The 20,127-nt window shown below is 41.7% G+C and overlaps 1 protein-coding gene across 6 annotated transcripts in view; it reads left to right on the forward strand.

Annotated features, from left to right (window-relative positions):
* Positions 1–20,127, forward strand: part of MICAL2 (microtubule associated monooxygenase, calponin and LIM domain containing 2) — a 76,006-nt gene that overhangs the window by 32,166 nt on the left and 23,713 nt on the right. For all 6 annotated transcript variants that reach the window (XR_009418591.1, XM_059473701.1, XM_059473703.1 and 3 more), the window contains exons 3-12: positions 9,335–9,542; positions 10,174–10,290; positions 11,244–11,345; positions 13,181–13,336; positions 14,538–14,638; positions 16,797–17,054; positions 17,830–17,945; positions 18,963–19,089; positions 19,278–19,368; positions 19,461–19,608. Coding sequence is in view for 5 of the 6 variants with exons in the window: in XM_059473701.1 (XP_059329684.1) it covers positions 9,335–9,542; positions 10,174–10,290; positions 11,244–11,345; positions 13,181–13,336; positions 14,538–14,638; positions 16,797–17,054; positions 17,830–17,945; positions 18,963–19,089; positions 19,278–19,368; positions 19,461–19,608 (1,424 nt within the window). In the remaining variant the exon portion in view is untranslated. The remainder of the gene's footprint in view (positions 1–9,334; positions 9,543–10,173; positions 10,291–11,243; positions 11,346–13,180; positions 13,337–14,537; positions 14,639–16,796; positions 17,055–17,829; positions 17,946–18,962; positions 19,090–19,277; positions 19,369–19,460; positions 19,609–20,127) is intronic.

Here is a 20,127-nt window from a genome sequence, read left to right on the forward strand (position 1 = left end):
AGAGCAGGAGGAATGGTCAGAGCTCTGCAGAACGGGACCAGCAGAAGAGGCTTCCATACCTTCGCCTAATCTGTGCTAGGGAAGGCCCAAGGGGAGCACCATGGGAGTGTTTGGAGTGCCAAGCCATACAGAACTGCTGTGGCATTTCTCCTTCTGCCTCTTGTCATCTTGCTGATAGATTAAGTTCTGATTAGGTTTTCAAAGTTTGCCGTTTGCCCTGGACGTTTGCTGCTCCTGAAGAGCAGCTCTTGTTTTTCCAAGGGCACGCTGTTTCCAATGGACAAACCAGCCAAGAGACACTGCCTGCCTTGTCTTGCAGCACTCTCTGGATTTGTTCATCTGACTGAGATACTGTCTGAGCAGAAACCATGTGCTTCTGCTGTGCTGAGAGTTAGCCTTGTGCTGTTTGCTTCTCCTGCCCCTTGGAAAGGTTTGTGAGAGCAGCTCTGAAGGGACCTGTGCAACAGCAAGTGCTCCTTCCTCCTGGTCCTGTCCTGCCTGCACCCTGCCTGCCATCCTTGCAGGATTTACAATTCAGATAAAACAACTGCTCCGGGGTAAATTGCAACTCAGATTAGAAGACATTTCAGGAGATGGCAGTGAGCTTCCTGCCAAGGACTACACACCCAGAGCAGTAATGACAAGTTATGCAGATCAGCAAGCACTCAGTGGAAAGCAAAGACATTTCTCTCAGGTTTCTTCTCCTTGCTTTTTCTCTTACTTGTCCTTTAGCAAGGTAGGAAACAATGGGATGGGGTAGGAAGCCATTCCTGGTGGGGCTGCTGCCGTGGTTCTGCATGCCCTGCCTGCCTGGAGGCACCTGGCCTAGGAAGTTCAGCGCCTGGCAGCCCAGCTAGAGCCCTGATAGTGGCAGAACAAGCATGGCTGGTGCCTCCATCTGCATTTCACCCAGCCTGGAATGTGAAAACAGACTCATTAATACGTGTAAATAAACACTGCTGTATGTTTATCTCCTTTCTGTTGTGTCGGATGGAATGTTGGTGTAGAAGAGAGTGTTGCGCCTCGTGTTGTGCAGTTTGCTGCCAAAGTTTGTTTCCAGCTCTCTGCCCCTTTTTTTGATGTGTGCATCTTTTTATATTTTTTCACTATTTAATATTTATTTTTTGAGAGTCTTTTGCTTAGTAATAAGGGTTATGTACTACCCTTGTTTTCAGCCAAAAAAGGTTTTGGAAATAAGAGCAAGAAGCGCTAAGATTTAACTTTCACTGTGATATGCTGCCAGCAGCTTGATTTGTGGGTTCTGTGAGTGCTGTTAACTTTCCCCGCTATCAGAAGCCTTCTTAAAAATGTGCTAAAGGTAAATATTTTTAATTCTGGTTGTTTGAACATTCAAGTCCATTTTGCTTGCTGGCACTTTTGGATGCTGTCTTAATAAGAAGTGCTGGTTAGTAATTCCTAGTGTTCTCAGATTGTAAGAAAAAGTGTCAAAATTAAAGGCACTATCTACCTATGGTGAACTGATTTGTGCAAGTGACTAGGTAAACTAGAAAAAAAATCAGATTATCACTCTTTTGGACCTGTATTTAGATTTGCTAGTTAAATATCTGTGAGTGTCAGCAGTAGAAATGCAGTGACTTTGAAGGCTGCATGATGAGCTGGGAAAAAAAGGACTCCAAGAGCCCAGAACTGTTGGTTTCTGGTACTGTATTGCACTTTGAGCTCATCTGTAGCTGATGTACACTGCTGTACAGTCATTCTGCTTAGGAGAGTTAGGAATACTGGGATTAAATTATTAGAATCTTTAAAAATAAATAAAATTTGAAAATCTGGATTCAGACTGAGATTTGATATCTATATCTATATGAGCTCATTTACTCAGGACTGGCTTCTAAAAACCATGTCTTAAATGGGTATTGGTTAACAATTCACCTAATAGAAAAGTGAATTTTAGAATGTATTTTAAAATATTCTGTGAAATACCCTCAAAGTAAGGTAACGCCCCACTTAGCTGAAAAAGCCAGTTTCCAAGTGGAAGCTCAGCTTGTTTGTTAGGTTGTTGTGATGTTTGGTTAAAAGTTCCAGGTTTCTCTGTCGATGGGCCGGACTGGAGCAGCAGGGGTGTATTTTTAAAGCATGTTACCAAGCTCTTGGTGAAATCAAGCCGTGCTTGTTGACCAACCTGCCGGCATGCTTTAGATGCCATAGAGCATGAGAAATCCTTTCCTCCTCTGCTGGCTGCCCAGCACAGCCCCTGCCCCTGGAAACCAGGGAGGGGATTAACCATTTTCTCTCTGTCACTGCTCACAAAGCTCCCCAGACTCATGGCTTGGTCTCTGCTATGCTCAGAGGTGAGGCTCTTGTTGCCTTTATCTCTCTCCATCAGTTTTTGTTTCTGGGATGAATTCTTTGTCTTGTGGTTTTGTTTTTGCCAAGTTTTTAGTGTAGCCTCAGAGCACTATCTCGGTGTGACAGGCCAGGTACTTACATGCTGCCAGCCACGTTCATGGCTGGGATAGTCAGGCAACATTCTTTCTGCAAGGTTTATCTTGTTTTCGTTTTGATTGTTTAAGCAGCTGGCCAAAAAAAGAAAAGAAAGCAATCTCTTCTGGATTTTGGGTGTGGACTTGTTCTTTTTTTCTTCCCTGTGTTTTGATTACAATGAAAGGCAGGTAAGAGAACAGCAAACACACTTAATTCCAAAGGATGTTGGAGGGCTTATTTTGTGCTTTTTTTGAGGAGATTTTTGGATTAAAGCACTTGCCAGGTTTCTGGTGGATATGTTTACTGAAATGAGTGTAACATTTTTTTGTTAGTAATGTCTAGGTTTTTTGGATAACTGTAACTGGTGCAGGGCAACGGGAAGTGTCCACGCATTCTTGCTGTATTATGACTGTCAGTTGCAATTTTTTCAAGAAGTATTTTTGCATATTCTTCTAAAAGATCTGAGATCAAGTCACCAGATTTAAATACAACAAATGCCACCTGAGTTCTTCAGAAAAGCCCCAAAGTCCTGACAGCTCTGATGCGTCATGGAAGGCACTCTTGACTTTCTAACACCCTGAGTGCACACTGCCCCTCTTTAATGGGTGGCATAGAATAGAATATGAGTTACAGATGTTGTTCATACCATTGTTTTAATTTCAAACTATGGAAAGAGCTTTTTTTTTAATACACAGGTCTAATATTAGTTCATCTATCCATGTGACAGAGAGGATGGATGGACAAGTGTGTCCAAATACATCCAGGAAAAATGAAGGCACGTACTTTTTTCCGTGCAGAAGCTTATCTTCCAAAAAAGAGAAAAAAATCCCGGTAAAGATGAGCCAGATGAATGCAATAAATGTGCTAATGTTTCACTTCTGGCATTTTGACTCAATAAAACAGGAGGGCAGTAAAGATAGATCCTCTGATCCCTGGATTGTGCTGCGTCCAGCTGCGAGTGCAGCAGCTGCTGGGAAAGAGCTGTGGCCAAAGTCACCCTGGGTTGGGTGGCCTCAGATCCATGGTACAGTCTTAGAGGGGGGAAAAAAATAAAGCTGTGGCTCCATTTCTGCCAATCACTGATCTGGGAGAGGACAAAACTGCACATTTCTGAGGTGCTCAGCTGGGAGTACAAAGGGTAAAATACTGGAGGGATTTAAAGCAGAAGTGGAATTGTAGTGAGGCATTGAATTCGTGCATTGGCGCAAGGTTTTGTTGCAATTAGGGGTGTGTGAGCCTTGCTGTTCCCAGGTACCTCTGAACTTCCCCAGCAGTGGTATTTATGTGGTGTTCACTCTCCAAAAATGCCTGTTCAGCAAGATCCAGCTAATAGTATTATCTTAATAGTATTTTAAGGTAGATTTTTAGACCTATCTGTAGTGTATTTAAGAATTGTTCATGTAACCCTTTGGAGAGTTAGGATTTCTCATTAAAATACATCTAAGTGAATATTATTTTTGTCAAATGACTTTTTTTTTTTAACCTTGCTAATTCTGTAAGGAGCTCATTAAACAGTACAACAGAGAAAAAACCCTTTTAAAGATTACATAACCTTTGTAGTCAAGTTTAATTACTCCTAGGCCTTCTCTCCCCCTTTCCTGGGGGAGAAGATGGAAGAATTGATTTTTCTTAACAATAAAGCTTCAGCCTGTGCCATTTTTAATGTTGTCTGAAGTGGCATATAGATTTTCATTTTTCAGTATCTTCCATTATGATGTTTCAAACTTTAAATTGATTATTCGGTGGGTTCAGGGTGCATTGGGCTGCAGTGTTGAATCTGGTGGCTGTCAGTGGATTTATGTGCTAAAATCTGGAGCTGCAAGTGGGAGATGAACTATAAGTCAGTAAGTCAGGAATGTCCTGCTGAGCAGTCCTATTTTTGCCAGAAGAATTTTCATATCTAGTAAAGGGGATGGCATGGAAAGCATCGTGGTGGAGGAAGCTCCTGGTGGCCTCTGCCTTAGCTGCTTGTGCAGCTGCTTTTGTCTGGAGCCTTTCCAGGGGAACGGGCACAGAAAATGTGTTGTTTCGTGCCTGTCTCATGTTGCAGCACATTAAGCCCCATCACCAATAAGCACTTGTCCAAATCCATGCAGGATGTGACCCTCTGGAATCAGCCAAATTAGTCCTTGGTGCACCCCTGTCACTCTGGGTATTGCACAAAGGCCTGGGCCGGTGTGAAAGTTGTCTTCTCTCATGGTCCCCGACCTGGTGACTATGGAAATGAATGTTTGCCATGGAAAAGCAAAGCACTGTCCTTCTGTGTCCTGCACAGAGCCTCCTGTCACTGGGTGGGGAGGCCCACAGCTGCTGAGGGCACCTGTGGTTGTGAGGATCAGGGGGCTTTGAGGCTTGTGGGAAAGCCCCCCCCTTTCTGCTCCTTTCTGGGAGCATGATCCATGATCGGGGGGCTTTGAGGCTTGTGGGAAAGCCCCCCCCTTTCTGCTCCTTTCTGGGAGCACGATCCATGCCTGTAGTTCAATTTCCATTTGGTGGTTTGGCTAAAGGCAGTTCAGTAACCTGGGCAGATGGGTTTTGCTGGTTTTTCACTATTTCCACTGAAGAGTAGCAGTGATGCTTCTGGCTTGGCATGCCATAAGACAACAAAGGGTGTGCCTGTGTCTGTCCAGCTGTTGTTGAGCTGGAGGCTAAAAATAATCCCCTTTTTATCACCTCGAAAACAGCTGAAAGGCAGAAATTAGGAAATCTTGGATTCCTGGAGTTATTGAAGCTTCTGTCTTCATCCCAAGGACATACAGGGAGTGGATCATCATTTAACACCCCCTTATTTTCCAAGATGAATTTTATATTTGGGTACCTTGGGCAGGAGAGGAGTGAGGGGTTTAGAGTGGGATGACAGCCATGGGATAACGCACTGGGCCACAACAGGATTTGTCTGCTCTTAGCTATGCCAAGAGATGCTGTTTGTTGTATCTCCCACCCCCATGCTACTACCACCTGCTAGATTCCTTGAGCATCTAAATGCTGAGAGCTAATGTTTTTTTAATTTTTCAAGGTCAATGAATAGATTCAGCCTTTCAGTTATAGTGGATGAGATTTTTTGTGACTGGGTTGTTGTGGAGTGTTATTTTGAGGTAGTTTTTTTTTGCATTTTTTGTTGGTGTTGTGGGGTTTTTTTGTTTGTTGGTTTGGAGTTTTTTCGGTTTGTTTGGGTATTTTTTGTTAAACATAGTGGTGATGTTCAGCTGTTTAACTGCATATGGTTTTTCCACAAGGGGATGCAGGTGCCTGGATTCACAGGCTGCTGCTGATTTAATAGCAGGAGAAAGGAGGGATTGCAAGAGGCCCTCTCCCTTCCCTCCTATTTTGAGTACATTATCTACAGGAGATCATATCAAAATCCTGTGCCTGGCACAGAAGCCATTCTGCTATTGGAGAGGTGACTTGTGCTGCCATTTAGCTCAGCACTGGGAATATTTCCTGAAGATTTTCAAGGCACTGCTCTTCCTAAACATAGAGAGAGAAAGTAGCATCTCTTACAGTCAGCCTGACCCTTGAGTGCAATCAAGCTTATGAGACTTACCAAATGCTATGTGTGTTTATATTAGTAAATATAAGTGGAAATTTCTGATATATTTAAATTGCACAAGGAAAAAATCAGTGAAGTTCTATTCTATTTCTGTCTGAAAATAAATAATGCATTGTGTACTGTGCTTGGTTGTAGTGTGGGACAAGATTTATACAGAAACAATCATCTTTTAGGGAAGAGTACAATACTTTTTAACAGTATCATAGAAACAGACTATTTACTCAGCAACTTGAATAAACAACTTTTATAAAATATGCATAGGCTTATTAGTGTTTTATTGTGAAGTGCAAAAATGTCCATCCTTTACTTATTAAGTATGAATTTAAACTGAAATAGTCCCAAGTTAGTCACTAGGCAATTATTACTGGCCTGGAAACTTACATTAGTTTCATTCAATGGGAATTTTGTAACCCATATTCTTTCTGTAATTTTGCCTTAACATAGGTGCTGTTCTTGGGAAATATGTTAAATTCAATGAAGCTTCTCTTTTGACAGAAAATATTCATGCACATCTGCAGACAGAAGATCAGCCATTTGCACTAGGAGGTTTTCACCAAGAAAAATGTCTTCTCTCAGTATTATTATCTCAGTGGTAAAACAAGATGTAACATCCAACATGATACTGATTCTTCAGGCAGGTTATAGAAGTCTGGTCATGATCTTATTCTTCCATAAAACTAAGCAAGACTTTCTCCCTTCGTTTCCAGCTTGAGCAAGAAATATGCAAAAGCTCTTTGTCTGTTCTTTTCAGCAACTGTTACTTGGGATAATTTGTGAGAGATGCTTTGAAAAGTCAAGTTGTCCTTTAGCTTTGTGGGAGATGATCTGGCACTGTTAAAAGGCAGTTGATGTGTGAATGGTGATGGGGATGTCAAGAAGCCCTTGGCATTTGTTCATTCAGGATTGATTGTTTGAGACTCCCTGTGTGATGCCAGCTGTCATGATTTGTGTTAAATTGCAAGAAATTAGTTCCAAAAGCAGGCTCTGATGAGCCAGGAGGCTGGGATAACTGGAGGGGAAAATAGGATGCCATTCGAAGTTCCTGCTAGTCTGGCTGCAGGAAGGTTTCTTCTGGGAGTCTGTTGGCAGGCAGACCACAGGGGAGTGGCATGGGCCCTTCCCTTGCTTAATAAAGTTAGGAACACAAATGTAGTAAGAATTACTTTTGCAAGGATTTTGTACTGGTTTTGACCCCAGAAGTTTCAAAATTAGATGAAGAAGTGCCAAGAGTAAATTCTACACCAGCAGGAAGCATCCTCAATAAATCTTGGAACAAATAGCTCTGAGATGTAGATAAATGTGTTTCTGGAGGTAACCACGGGTGGTGGCAAACATACAACCATTTTTCATGGTGTCTCTATGCAATTATGAAGATACTTTGTCAATGTGATAGGAGGAGAGAAGAGGGCAGAATCCTCCTTAAAATGCTAACATAGTGTGTTGCAAAGCACCAGGAGGAACGAAGGGTTTTCTGTGTGGGTTTTGTTATTTGGCAGGGTCTGCTATGACTAAATCTCCAAAGACTGCTGTTTCTTTTTATTTTTTATTTTCTTTAAAGTTGCATTTATTTATGTATAATACAGCTTGTAAGCGAAAAAAAAACAGCCTCACCTTATCAGACCATGTATGGGCTTGCTTTGTAAAATGGTTCTGACTGCCTGCTCAACATGACTGGAAGCTGTGAAGGCTCAATTGAGTCACTCACTTGTCAGACCTCAGAGTTCCCATGCTAATCACAAGGAGCATGTGCAAAAAGGTCCTCTTCAGCTAGGCTTCATGTGCCCTCTATTATTCTTCCTTTATATTGTTACATCTGTTGATTTTTTTTTTTTTTTTTTTTAATATTCACCATGCAGCAAGGAGTGTTCTTCAGAAATTGTGAATTAAATATGTTCTTTTACAAGGAACAAAGCCAAGTGGCTAAGGCAACAGCCTAACTTTAATATCTCTGGTTAACAAAACACTTGCCTAAAGCAAAGCCAAAGCACCTCACAGGAGTTTTTCTTTCAATGGGAATTTATTAGAATTATTTATTAAATTGAAAAAAGACATTTTTGCACTTCTATGATTTGGGTTGGACAGAAGTCAGCACCAGATACTTTTTGCTCAAGTTGTTGGATCTGAAAACAAATGATGACCAAACCAAAATAAACAAATGACTCTACTTTCTGCAATTGCAATGTAATGGGAACCAGACTGGAATCCAGCGAGGCTGCAGATAGAGCCTGGCTTGCTTTGAAACTGCAGTCAGTGCCTGGCTCTGTGTGTGGGACACCCAGCAGCGTGTCTGGCCTCTGACACAAAGGTCTGGCATGGGCAGCACGGCCCAGCTTGGCTGTGCTGCAGCTCTCCCGTCCTCCCAGACCCACCTTAGCTGTCCCTGCTCCAGCCACGGCACAGCTGGAACTCACAGCAGGGATTTTGTGAAATCTGGGGGCGTTTGGAGGAGTGGAAGGGGTTCGTAGGAGATAGGGAACAACAGCATTGTCCAGCTGTAAGACTGCTTCTAATCAGGTTTTAGTAATCAGTCAAGGGAATGTAAGCACTAGATAGCTTGGGGTTTAATTAGTTTGCTTTCTGGAAATCCTTTCCTTGTTGGTCTGTGAAAAATTACAGCTGTCAACTAAAATTTGGGCAGGAATCCTCTGTAATTGTTTTGGAAGAGATTCTTCCAACATAGATTTAAGCTTCTGAAGTGTGATTTTCCTGAAAGTGAGGATGTTTAGCACTGGGTGAAATGGAATAGGACAGGATGAGTTCCCTGGCTCTGGCAGAGGAGGGCAAGTCTGCTGAGTTCCTTTGGCATGTCCTCCTTACATCAGTGGGTGAACCAGGCTGTTACATCCACCCTCACTTGAAAGAGAGTAGCTAATAGTGTAAGGCTACTGGCTTATCGTGGGTTTGTTCAACAAATCTAGTAAATGTACACCCATTTCCTCTTTAAAATAAAAAAAGCCTACACTAAGACCACTTATTTCCTTTCCCCTCCCTTTTACACAACTGTAATGCTGTTGAGAAACAGCTGCAAGCACTTGAGAAATGCTAAATGAGGGTTAGAAATGTGCAAGCAGATGCTCAAAAATGTTCGGCTTTTTGTTGTTTTTTTTCTCTTACTTCTCTTCATCAGATGCTTTTGTATCTGCATTAAGCACAGTTTATCCTCTTTTTACATAGGCTGAATAGCACATACAAGAAAAATTCCGTTGATTTAAGTAAATTACTTGTTTGTGCTCTCAGTAGTGCAAGTCCAGTTGTATTTCAAGTCATACCAACCAGAGCAAGATGGAAACTGTGTGGAAATAATCCAAAACCCTGTGTCCCACCCCTCCTTTTCTCTGCCAGTGTTTAATTATTGGAGGTGGCCCCTGTGGCCTGCGGACTGCCATAGAGCTTGCCTTCCTGGGAGCCAAGGTTGTCGTGGTGGAGAAGCGGGACACTTTCTCCAGGAACAACGTGCTGCACCTCTGGCCCTTTACCATCCACGACCTTCGGGGACTGGGAGCAAAGAAATTTTATGGCAAGTTCTGCGCAGGATCTATTGATCACATCAGTAAGTATCTGAGGGCATGGGCACTGTTGAGATAAGAGCTTGCCAGGATCAGAAGATTGGTGGAGACATTCGTGGTTTGGCGGAAAGTTCATCTACTTTAGCCATGTGCCAGTGCATGTGTGAACACAGAGAGGAAAAAAATGGTCTTGTTTAAGCAAGGTGGAAATAGAACAAGTCACAGTCTTATGGAGCAGATTTTCTTGTTAGTCTGGTATGGTTAAACAACAGGTTTTGATTATGAGTTGTGAAGAATATTGATATTTATTCCAGTATGTTGAAGGTAGACACAAATAACAGAGTGGACTATTTTACAGGGAAATATGCTGTAAAATTTTGTATTCTAAAATGTGCTGGTTAGCACATTTTAAATATCATCAAGAGGCAAACCTCTACAAAAGTATTCTAAGAAACTCAGCTGAAATGAGTTTTGCCAACAAGATTGTGCTGCAAGAGGAAAGGGAGGTGGAAGAGAACAACATCCTGTGGTAGTTGCTATGTTTGCATTCATTACAGTATGGGAAAGAGAAATGCTACACACTCGTGTTAACAATGAATTTCAGTTCTGTAGCAGGCTGGTGGCAGCTGGGGTTGCTTACTTATCAAATACATCTTTGTCACTTGCTCCCCACAGGTATTCGACAGCTTCAACTCATCCTCTTCAAAGTTGCACTTATCCTTGGAGTGGAAATTCACGTGAACCTGGAATTTGTGAAAGTCCTGGAGCCTCCTGAAGATCAAGAAAACCAAAGTATTATTTATCATAATACATTCTGCTCACAGCAACTTCTTTTTGTGCCAGGTGTTACGTGAAGTTGCATAAGGCAGTCCAACACTGTTTACAGAAATAAAGAGTTTTTTGCCCTTCTTACTCAGCCATCCTTGTTCTGTGCAGTGTGATGAGTATCAGTGTGACAGAGCACTGATAAATCTTAAAACACAACCCAGGCTGAGAAGCTCAGGTTTTGCACTATACCTTCTGGCATGTGTTTGAGGCTTTGTAGGGAGTCTGGTGTGGCTTCTCAGGATCTTCTTGATAATATAAATATTGAGGATGGATGAAGTGCCCAGGGCTTTGTTTTTGCATTCACATTTGATATAACTCCCACTGGCACACAGAGGCTTATCAGCATTCTTATGCAAGATTTTTAAACAATAGAAAAATATTCTAATTCTCTATTTTTTTTAATATTAGTTTTTTGGATGTAGTATCACTAAAATATTTTAAAATTTTAATTTAAACTCTGTGGTATCTCTTCAAAGGGTCACATAGTGACAGCAGAACATGTAGATTAGTTTAAATAAAGTATATATAATTTTAAAACACGGACAGTACAAACACTTTCACATAATTAGCTTTGTAAAAAGAATAAATTTAGCTTTGTGAGTAAGCTTCCATTTAATTTCTATTTAGAAGACAAAAGCACTCATGATGGAATGCTATTTTTCCTCTTTTAGTAGCCAGTTCTTTCTTGCAGTAAGCACATGTATGTACTGCCCTGGTAAGGTGGCTGAGGGGTTGTTTCTGTGAGAATCAAGTGCTTGAGCATCTTCTTGTGGTGTGGCTCTGGGAGGAAGCTGCTGCATTAGGTGATCCAGAGAATGAGAGATGCACCCCTGTATCTCAGTGCCCTTTCCTCAGACTCTGAAATCTCTTCTCTGTTGTAATACTGAAGAATTAATAAATATTATTTGTGTTTTCAGAGATGGGTTGGAGAGCTGAGTTTCTCCCCATGGATCACCCTTTGTCAGAGTATGAATTTGATGTTATCATTGGTGCAGATGGCCGCAGGAACACGTTGGAAGGTGAGTGAATGTGTGTTTTTAGCCTTATTACTGTCTTTAGGGTACCTTGAAAGATCTGAAAGTAAGAGCAAAGAAAGAAACAAAGCAGCAGGTTACCTTTCAATCCATGGAAGTCTGTGTGAAAGCTGTTATTTTATGTGGTACCTTTTGGTTTTGTTGTTAAGTTATAGCTCAAAGTAAAAGACATTTAATGTCATTACTGCTTCTGAGCTCTGTGTGTTTGCAGTGCATACAGAATGCATTGTGGTGCCATTGGGCTTGCTTCAAGGTTAAGTAATTATATGATGATTTAACTTGAAGGAAGCTGACAAGATATAGGTCAGGAATAGCATAGCCTTTGCTGTTGTGCTGTGAATTTGCCCTATGTGCTTGAACTCGTGACTAAAAGGTGACTGTCAGGTATTTAATGAAGGCAACAGAGGCTTTACTTCTTTGTAAATGAGACTGAGCTTCAGAAGCAGCTCCTTTAGAAACAATGGTAAAAGGTAATAAATAGCTCTAAGGTTTGTGGGAGTGGAGGGTGTAAATGTTTCCTGAACTTGAGTCACTGCTGAGAATTCAGAGCACCTGAGCTGTGTTTCTTAGAGAGACACTGGCTAAGCTGCTCCTGCATCACAGGAACAAACCTTTTACTTAATTATGCATTTCCCTTTTAACTCTAACTATATCCAAGCCAGTTTCCATTCTCTAAGTACACTTTTTCCTTTTTTTTTTTATTGGCTTCATAGTTTGTCTGCTTATTCTTTTATCTGCCAACTACAATGTGCTCCCAGTTAATTCCTTATAATGCTGTACTGGAAATTTCCCTACACTATTATCTGGCTGTCCCCCATAAAACACTGTTTAAATAGTCAGGCACCATCAAAACCTAATTATTCTTACCTCACCTGCAGACTCTATCAAGAGGTTAATGTTTATCATCATACCAGGATCTAGGGGAGTGATAGGTGCACTGAACATATGTACAGAAGCTGGTGTTGTCTTATCAAATCTATCCCAATGAAATAACGAGAGCATATCAAGAAGCACAGAGACTAAAATCCATAAACAATTTATTTCTTGCTATAAAATAGCGTTCATATGATGCCATCTCCAGTGAGCCAAAAATACACTAAGGATCCTCTGTTCTACTTCATAATTTAGTAACAGATGAGGGGAACATACAGATGGAAAAACTTCAATGTGTGATTGCAGGATTGTGGCTCAGAGGGCTTTTTTCAGTTAAAAGTGAAAGCAAAGATGGAGCAAGGAGCTTCTCAGTTGGTCTCACCTTGGTAATAAACAGTTAACCCACTAAATATTTTTCAATTCCAAATACCTGTGGAAAATCTCATTAGCTGGTAGTGTGTGCACCTAAGCTCTGCTACAGAGGTTTCTATTTTTCACATCATTCTCTGCTGCTTTTTGACTGCTGATCTCTTGCATTTTTTTTTCAAGAGCTGTTTACTGCCTATATAAGAAATACCTAACTTGCCATTTAGCATATTAAAAATGTCTCCCTCCACAGAAATTGACCTGTTATATTCCCAGACATGTTAAAAAAAAAAAAAAATTCACATTTTTCTTTAGTCGTAGTTTTTCCTGAAATTCTTCCCTTAGTTCCCCATCCAACCATTTTTCAATGAGACTTTATCTTGAATGCAGCTCTAGCTTTGCAGCTGAAAATGGGGAGAAAAGACTCTACATTCAAAGGAATTTTGGAGGCATGATGGAATCTACTGACGGCATGTTGTTTGATGAAGTGTAGGAAAGACATTGAGCTGCCTTGAGCTGACCCTCCCTGAAAGTCCAGTCTGAGGTTTGCAGTGGTTTTAATTCCTGTCTTTGCTCCGCAGGCTTCAGGAGGAAGGAATTTCGTGGAAAGCTGGCTATAGCAATCACTGCCAATTTCATAAACAGAAATACAACTGCAGAAGCCAAGGTAGAAGAAATCAGTGGGGTTGCTTTCATCTTCAATCAGAAGTTCTTCCAGGACCTGAAAGAGGAAACGGGTGAGTGCATCCTCATTTTTTCCACTACCAAATACAAGAGGCAGCAGGGGAACTCTATGTGCCAGGCCACCCTCTTGTTCCTGGTAACATCAGTTTTGAATAATCTGTGTAAAATATTTCCAAGTGATAAAATACTGTTGATGTCAGAAGCTTGCAGATGGAGGTGTCCATTTATGGTACAGTGGGATATTTTTTTAGCTTGGGTGTTGCCACATCATGGCTTGTTTTAGTGTTTAAGTTTTTCTCAACTGCAAAAATGTCTGCTATGTTGAACAAATTTGGAAGAGCATTTTCAGGGCCCAGAGATTTTCCCTTAAGACATGATTTGTTTTGTTTCTATCCGTTCACATGCTGAACAGCTTAAACCCTTTGAAAAAATCTCTGCCCTTCTGGGAGGAGTTCATTCTTGCTTTTTGATGTGTGGAGCTGATAAACTGAGAAGACCTAGAATCTGCCATAAATACTAAAAATATAAACTGTGAAACACATCTTAATGGAAAGGGGGTTCAGAATAGTTGCATTCACTGTTTTTTAAAAAAATTACTATTGTAATTGAAACCAAACCCCCTGGTTAGACCCAATGCCAGAGCCCTGGCAACCTGAAAAACACTTTGCTCCCTTGGCACCCAGTTCTACCTCAGGAGCTGTTAATGCTGTAGTTAACTAGATGTTCCCTGAAAGAATGCTGAGTAACTTTAAACTGTGCTGAGAAAAAACTGCGGTTGGGTGATGTCACCCTGATTTTTTAAGTTTTTCTATGCCTTCTGATTCTTGTAACAAACTTTCTCACACACTTGCTGTAAATAACTCATTGTTTTGCATTTTTTTATGGAGGAGGAGAAATTTGATGGACTGTTGGTTTGTCCAGTGTCATTGGAGAGGTGGCACTGTCACCCTCCAATCCACTGTCACTTTTGGAAATCTATAAATGTTGGAGTCAGAAATTAAAAATTCTCTTTTGCCCTTGGAAGAGCTGCATGTCTGCATTGTGTTACTTTGTGTCCCACAGTGATAGGGGTGAGACCACTGTCCTCTCTTGTTTTGTTTCACAGCATTCTGCCCTCTAATCCTTCATCCCAGCTGGGAGAGGGGATGCAGCCCAAGAAGGAGAGGCACCTGCTGGGATCAGTCCTGTGCTGTTGGTGAATGACACGGGCAGAGCTCTGCGTTCAGTGACAAATGTGTCTGTCTCTCTTTTCAGGGATTGACCTGGAGAATATTGTTTACTATAAAGACAGCACGCATTATTTTGTGATGACAGCAAAAAAGCAGAGTCTTCTGGACAAAGGAGTGATTATTAACGTATGTAAAAATGCTGGCTAAACCTTGTTTTATTTACTTGGCACAGAGTAAGTGTGAACATGTGCATAAATGTTGCTGGATGTTAGACAGGGTGTTTATAGACTTAATCACTTCATTCAAGCTGAGGCCACTTGGATCTTACTCTGACATTTTTAGGATTTGCTTTTTCCCTTCAGTCAGCTCAAAGTTTCAATAGAGAACTGAAAACAATACTTCCTAAATTAATCAGTTTTGAAACTGGCTGAAATGGGATCTTGACTCACCTTGGAAATTCGTGGTGGGATCATCACAGCAGAAAATAAAAACCTCAGTTATTTAAGGGTGAACTTAGCACAGCTATGTTCAGTTTTATCAGGCAAGTAAGGAAGTGTAAAAACCTACCCTAGGTGAAATTGCAAATTCTTTAAAGTGGGTGAAACATAATAGAAGAAGGCTATAAACATGATGGCCTGACCTTTCAGGGGTATGTGTGATTTTGAGGTATTTTGTTCTTTCTTTTTTTTCTTCTTCTGTAAAATACAGGGCTTATTTTCTTTTGTTTCTAGGAAGTGTTATGGCACCACTTAAATTTCCCTTTCTGGAAACCCAAAAGAGTTCAATTTTTCTTGGAAAGCAAAGCAGTGCCAAAACAGCCAAGTGTAATTTCCTGAAGGAAGTACTTGTGGGGAGCTGTTAAGAGGGCTTTTGGCTTTCTGATAGGACCACTCAGCTCAGGGCCATGATTCCCTGCCCTTTTGGAGGCCAGGGGCTCCCAGGGCAGAGTTGCTGTCCATGACCAATTAGGGCAGGAGAGAGGAAGGGTCAAACCCCTTGGTCTAAATGCAGTGCCACTAGAGCTTGCAAGGGATGGTGTTCAGGAAATATTATGTCAAGTTTTTTTGCATTCTAACTTAAACTGTTAATGGGCTTTGGTAAATCAAACCCACCATCTTCTACCTCCTGGAGTTCATTGGCCTCAAGCTTTGTTCAAACATAGGCAATTTTTTTTCCCTCTTTATTCTTTTTTTTTTCTTTTTCTTTTCTATTAAGTGCAAGTAACTTCATCTGTACAGTAAATGCACCAAGCAACGCAAAATAAAATAAATAAAGTAAATAAACAAAAGCTCCATGGCATTTTTCACATACCTGTGGTTCTGTAAAAGATGACCTATGACATTGAGTTCAGTTTCTTGTGGGCTCACTAGATTACTTGAACCCCGCTTTGAAGTTATAACAGCTTGGAAATGGAGGGACTAATATCAATTGTGTATTTTTCATTTCAAGCAATTTTCTGAAATCCTCTTTACTTTCTGTGATTTTGTGTCTGTTTCCATAAAAAGGTGTCTGTTTAAGATGATGTTTTCGAGATGATTCATCACTGCTGATAGGTGTAGGCCCTGAGATTGTGGGGCTGGTGTTTGTAGGTGAGGGCAGTCCCAGGGGATCTGTGGAGAGTTTGGAGCAGAGGAGCAGCAGCTGTGGCTCATCAGAGCTGCTTTCATGACCTACTCAGCTCTGAATGGAAAAAAAATCAACCACCCCAGTGTGTCTGGTGCAACTGGGCTAATAGCAGTTCTGTGGTATCATCTGTGATTAGGGGTCTCATCCATGATTAGGCTGGAAATAGAACCTGCCTCATTAATAATCACTGCCTTTAAGTAGGATGACCTATAAAGGCAGGGTCCTTTACCACTCTTCCCCAAGGAAAAACCTGGCCCAAAAATGAACAGAAAAGCTGCTACAGTCCAGGTTTGAGTGTGAAGTTGTTACTGAGATGTCGAGTCAAGCCTTGAGGCTGAGCCTCCCATGTCACAGCATCAGTGCTTCTGCTCTCCTGTGGTTTCAGATGGGGGGTGTACGTGTGCAGAAAAGCATTGCAGTGATGTGGATGACATCTTTTGATGTGAGGGAAGTAATGTTCTGAAAAGATCACATCACCAAGGAACCGGGAGGAGCTGTAATTTTCCATTGCAAACAAAGCTGCTCGTTCAGTGTGGGCAAGGAAAGTTTCTGTTTGGGGCAGTACCTGTGCTTGTGCATTGGCTTTTTGGAGATGACAAGTGTCACTTGTTTCTTGTTGCTGTGAGATGTGTGGCTCCCAGTCCTGCTGTGAGACTGCAGTGTTCCAGTTCAGAGAGGACATTGGAGTCTCTCATCCCACATCCTTCTCTCCTTGCAGGACTCTGTTGACACTGAGCTGCTGCTCTGTGGGGAAAATGTGAACCAGAGCAATTTGCTGTCCTACGCCAGAGAAGCTGCTGACTTTGCAACCAACTACCAGCTGCCTTCCTTGGATTTTGCAATTAATCATTATGGCCAACCAGATGTAGCAATGTTTGATTTTACCTCCATGTATGCATCTGAAAACGCTGCGCTGGTGAGAGAGAGGCACAGACATCAGCTCCTGGTGGCTCTTGTTGGAGATAGTTTGCTTGAGGTATATCTTGGAATGCCTTCCAAGTAGTATTTTCAGGTTTTTTACTTTACTTCCTTAATCCAACCATTCAATCTAGCCTCCTGTATAAAATATCGTCTTTTACATGTCTTGAAACAGTGGTGCCTTCTTTGGAATAGATTTTCCCCCTTTTTTCTTTTCTCCTTTATTATGCCATAGTTTGTCATAGCTAATGCTTGGCTGGCAGCCTGTGGCTGAGATCCCATTTTGCTTTATGCAAGTTGTGTTTCTGTCTGAAAACTGTGAGCTCCGTGTCCTCAGCTTGGGTGCATGGCATAATTTTACTGAATTCCATCATAGACAAAAACTTGATCCAAATTATTATTGCAGTCACTTTGTCTTAGTGTGTTCCCTTTTTTTTCTTTCTGAAGTGAAAAGTGTATGCTGCAACTTTTTTTTTAAATTCATGCTGACAGCCTGAGGCATTTGAAAAGAGCAGTCCAAAGCAAATTTAGGAGGTGAAAAGGGCATCTTTTTTTTCCTTAAATCATTCTTGAGTCTTCTTTTTATTCTCAGCTAAGAAATTTGTTTCTATATATAGAAGTTAAAAAAAAGGAAAAAGTGAAAAAAGTAATCTTCTTCCCCTGCCTAAGACTTAAAGGAGAGGCACATTTAAAACCTGTATTGCATTTTGACTCTTTCTGGGCTGTTTTTCCGAGACAGTATGTAACCCTGGACTCCAAATTGACATTGAAAGTTGCTGTTGTGGTAAGAACTTAGGAAGTGCAGAGAACTAAAGTGTCACTGCTCCTTGCAGCCCTTCTGGCCGATGGGCACTGGCTGTGCACGAGGCTTCCTGGCTGCCTTTGACACGGCGTGGATGGTGCGGGGCTGGGCGCAGGGGAAGCCCCCGCTGGAGATCCTGGCTGAACGGTGAGTGCTGCATTCCCAGCCTTTTAAAGAGCCACTGCAGGGCTGCGAGGCAGGGGATGTCAGAGTGCTGTCAGGAGAAATAGTGTTAGGGTTTAAATCACTGATTTATGGCACTAAAGTGTGGTCCTTAAAGAAATAGACCAAAGAGACCTTGTATCAAAAAACCCTGAACCTCCAGCCATCTCAACACCTGTTTTTTATCATCAAAATAAAAATCGTGAAAGGAGTCTAAATAAATTCTTCAACAGTAACAGCTTTCAGAGTTGGTCTCTGTGATTTTAACTCTGCATTTTGGCATAGTGGTACTCTCTTTAGGCTGATAAATATGTGGAGAATTATTATAATGCTGCACCAGAAACTTTTTTTGACTGGAGCAACAAAATCTGTTGCTAAGTACAGCAGCAGTCTTGGCGTCATCATGGTCTGATGGTTGAATTTGCTGACTTAGGTCCTGCTGGCAGCCACCCTGCTCTCCTACAGCTGCCCAGGCTGTTTTGGGGAAGTCATGGTTGTGGGAATGCAAGCAGGAGCTTTACTAAATACTGCACTTTGGGAATTTTTAAGGTAGAAGCCTGTGGGATGACTCAAACACGGCCTAATCCCAAATGGAAAATTGAACAGCATAGTAAAAAAAGCTGTGGTGGTTGTAGGAATTGCAGGATGACAGGATTTAGTGCTATTATGTGGTAAAAAAGTTACTTCTTGAGTAGATGTTAAAGCAAAACCAGATGACTAGATGATGTAACCTCTTTTTTTTTTTTTCCTCCTTTTTCTTGCTCACTTCCTGCCTCAGGAAAATGTGGGCATAATCTCTGAGTGTCCGTCTTGTCCTTTTTCTGCCTGGCATTCTTCTGCTGAGTGGGGATAAGGAATGGGATGAATACATTATGCATTTGGTCCCTAACACTTGTCCTGGCAGAAACAAAATGAAGTTTAGGCAGCTGCAAAAAACCCCTGATCTTTTATAAATAAATATTTATTTTAATACATAAATCTTGCATCTTTTTCCTCTCCAAGAGAGAGCATTTATCGACTCTTGCCTCAGACGACCCCTGAAAACATTAATAAGAACTTTGACCAGTACACCATTGACCCAGGAACAAGATACCCAAACTTGAACTCGAGCTGTGTTCGACCTCACCAGGTCAGTACTTAAAAGACTTGTTTGTGAAATCAGTTCTTATTTTATCAAGAGTAAATAGGGCTGCAAGGGGTGTGTAAACAAAATCTTCAGGAGAATCCTTAATTTAGAACCAGCTGCTGATAAAGTTAACCTGGAAACAGAACTGGTTTTTTGTCTGATGTTATGCTGGTGATTGCTTTTCCTTGTAGGTGAGACAATTATATGTTACCAATGAGCTACAGCAGTGTCCTCTTGAGAGAGTGAGCTCCATTAGAAGATCAGTGAACCTCACAAGACAGGGTAAGTGGCATCTCCTGTTTGCTGTGGCTTAACATTTGTGGCCTTCTGAGCATGAGAAGCTGACTGCAAGGTTTGCTTTCCCCTCTCTGCAGAGTCAGATATTCGACCTAACAAGCTTCTGACGTGGTGCCAGAAGCAGACGGAGGGATACCGAAATGTCAACGTCACTGACCTGACCAACTCCTGGAGAAGTGGCCTTGCCCTGTGTGCCATCATCCATCGCTTCAGGCCTGACCTCATGTAAGTGACAGCAGGGGAACTCCTTGGCTGAGGCATTTGCAAAGGGCAGGGTAAGACCAGGGCAGCCCTGGCGCTCTGCAGTCCCCTTGTGTGGCTGCTTTCTGCAAGGAACTGCGCACCATGGCCAGGTGTGGAGGGGGGAAGGATGGCGTTGGGTTTGCTGTGTTTCTTCTAGATGTCCTTGCTCATCTCATGCTGTTTAGAATGAAACAGATGTGCTTTCAAAGAGCTAGGAGGGTTTTGAACCCTATGATTTATCGTGTTTGTGGCAGTCAAAGAGGGAAATGTTGGACTGTGGAGATGGAGATTTTGCACAAGTCTGTCCAGGAGAGCACAGAGTCCTCTCACTTGGGCAAAGCAAGGGCTGGGCCTTGAAAATTAACTGCCCTAGGGCTTGTGTGTAAGCCAGCATTCCCCTTCTGGCACAGTTTCTGGGGTCCTAGTGCTGCATGCCCCAACTCCATGCATCTGAATATTTTGTAATGTCCCATAGTTAGATACAGGAAGGTCAGTGTGTAA

The sequence above is a fragment of the Ammospiza nelsoni genome, chromosome 6 (assembly GCF_027579445.1).
Source record: "Ammospiza nelsoni isolate bAmmNel1 chromosome 6, bAmmNel1.pri, whole genome shotgun sequence".
In the NCBI taxonomy this organism is placed as follows: Eukaryota; Metazoa; Chordata; class Aves; order Passeriformes; family Passerellidae; genus Ammospiza; species Ammospiza nelsoni.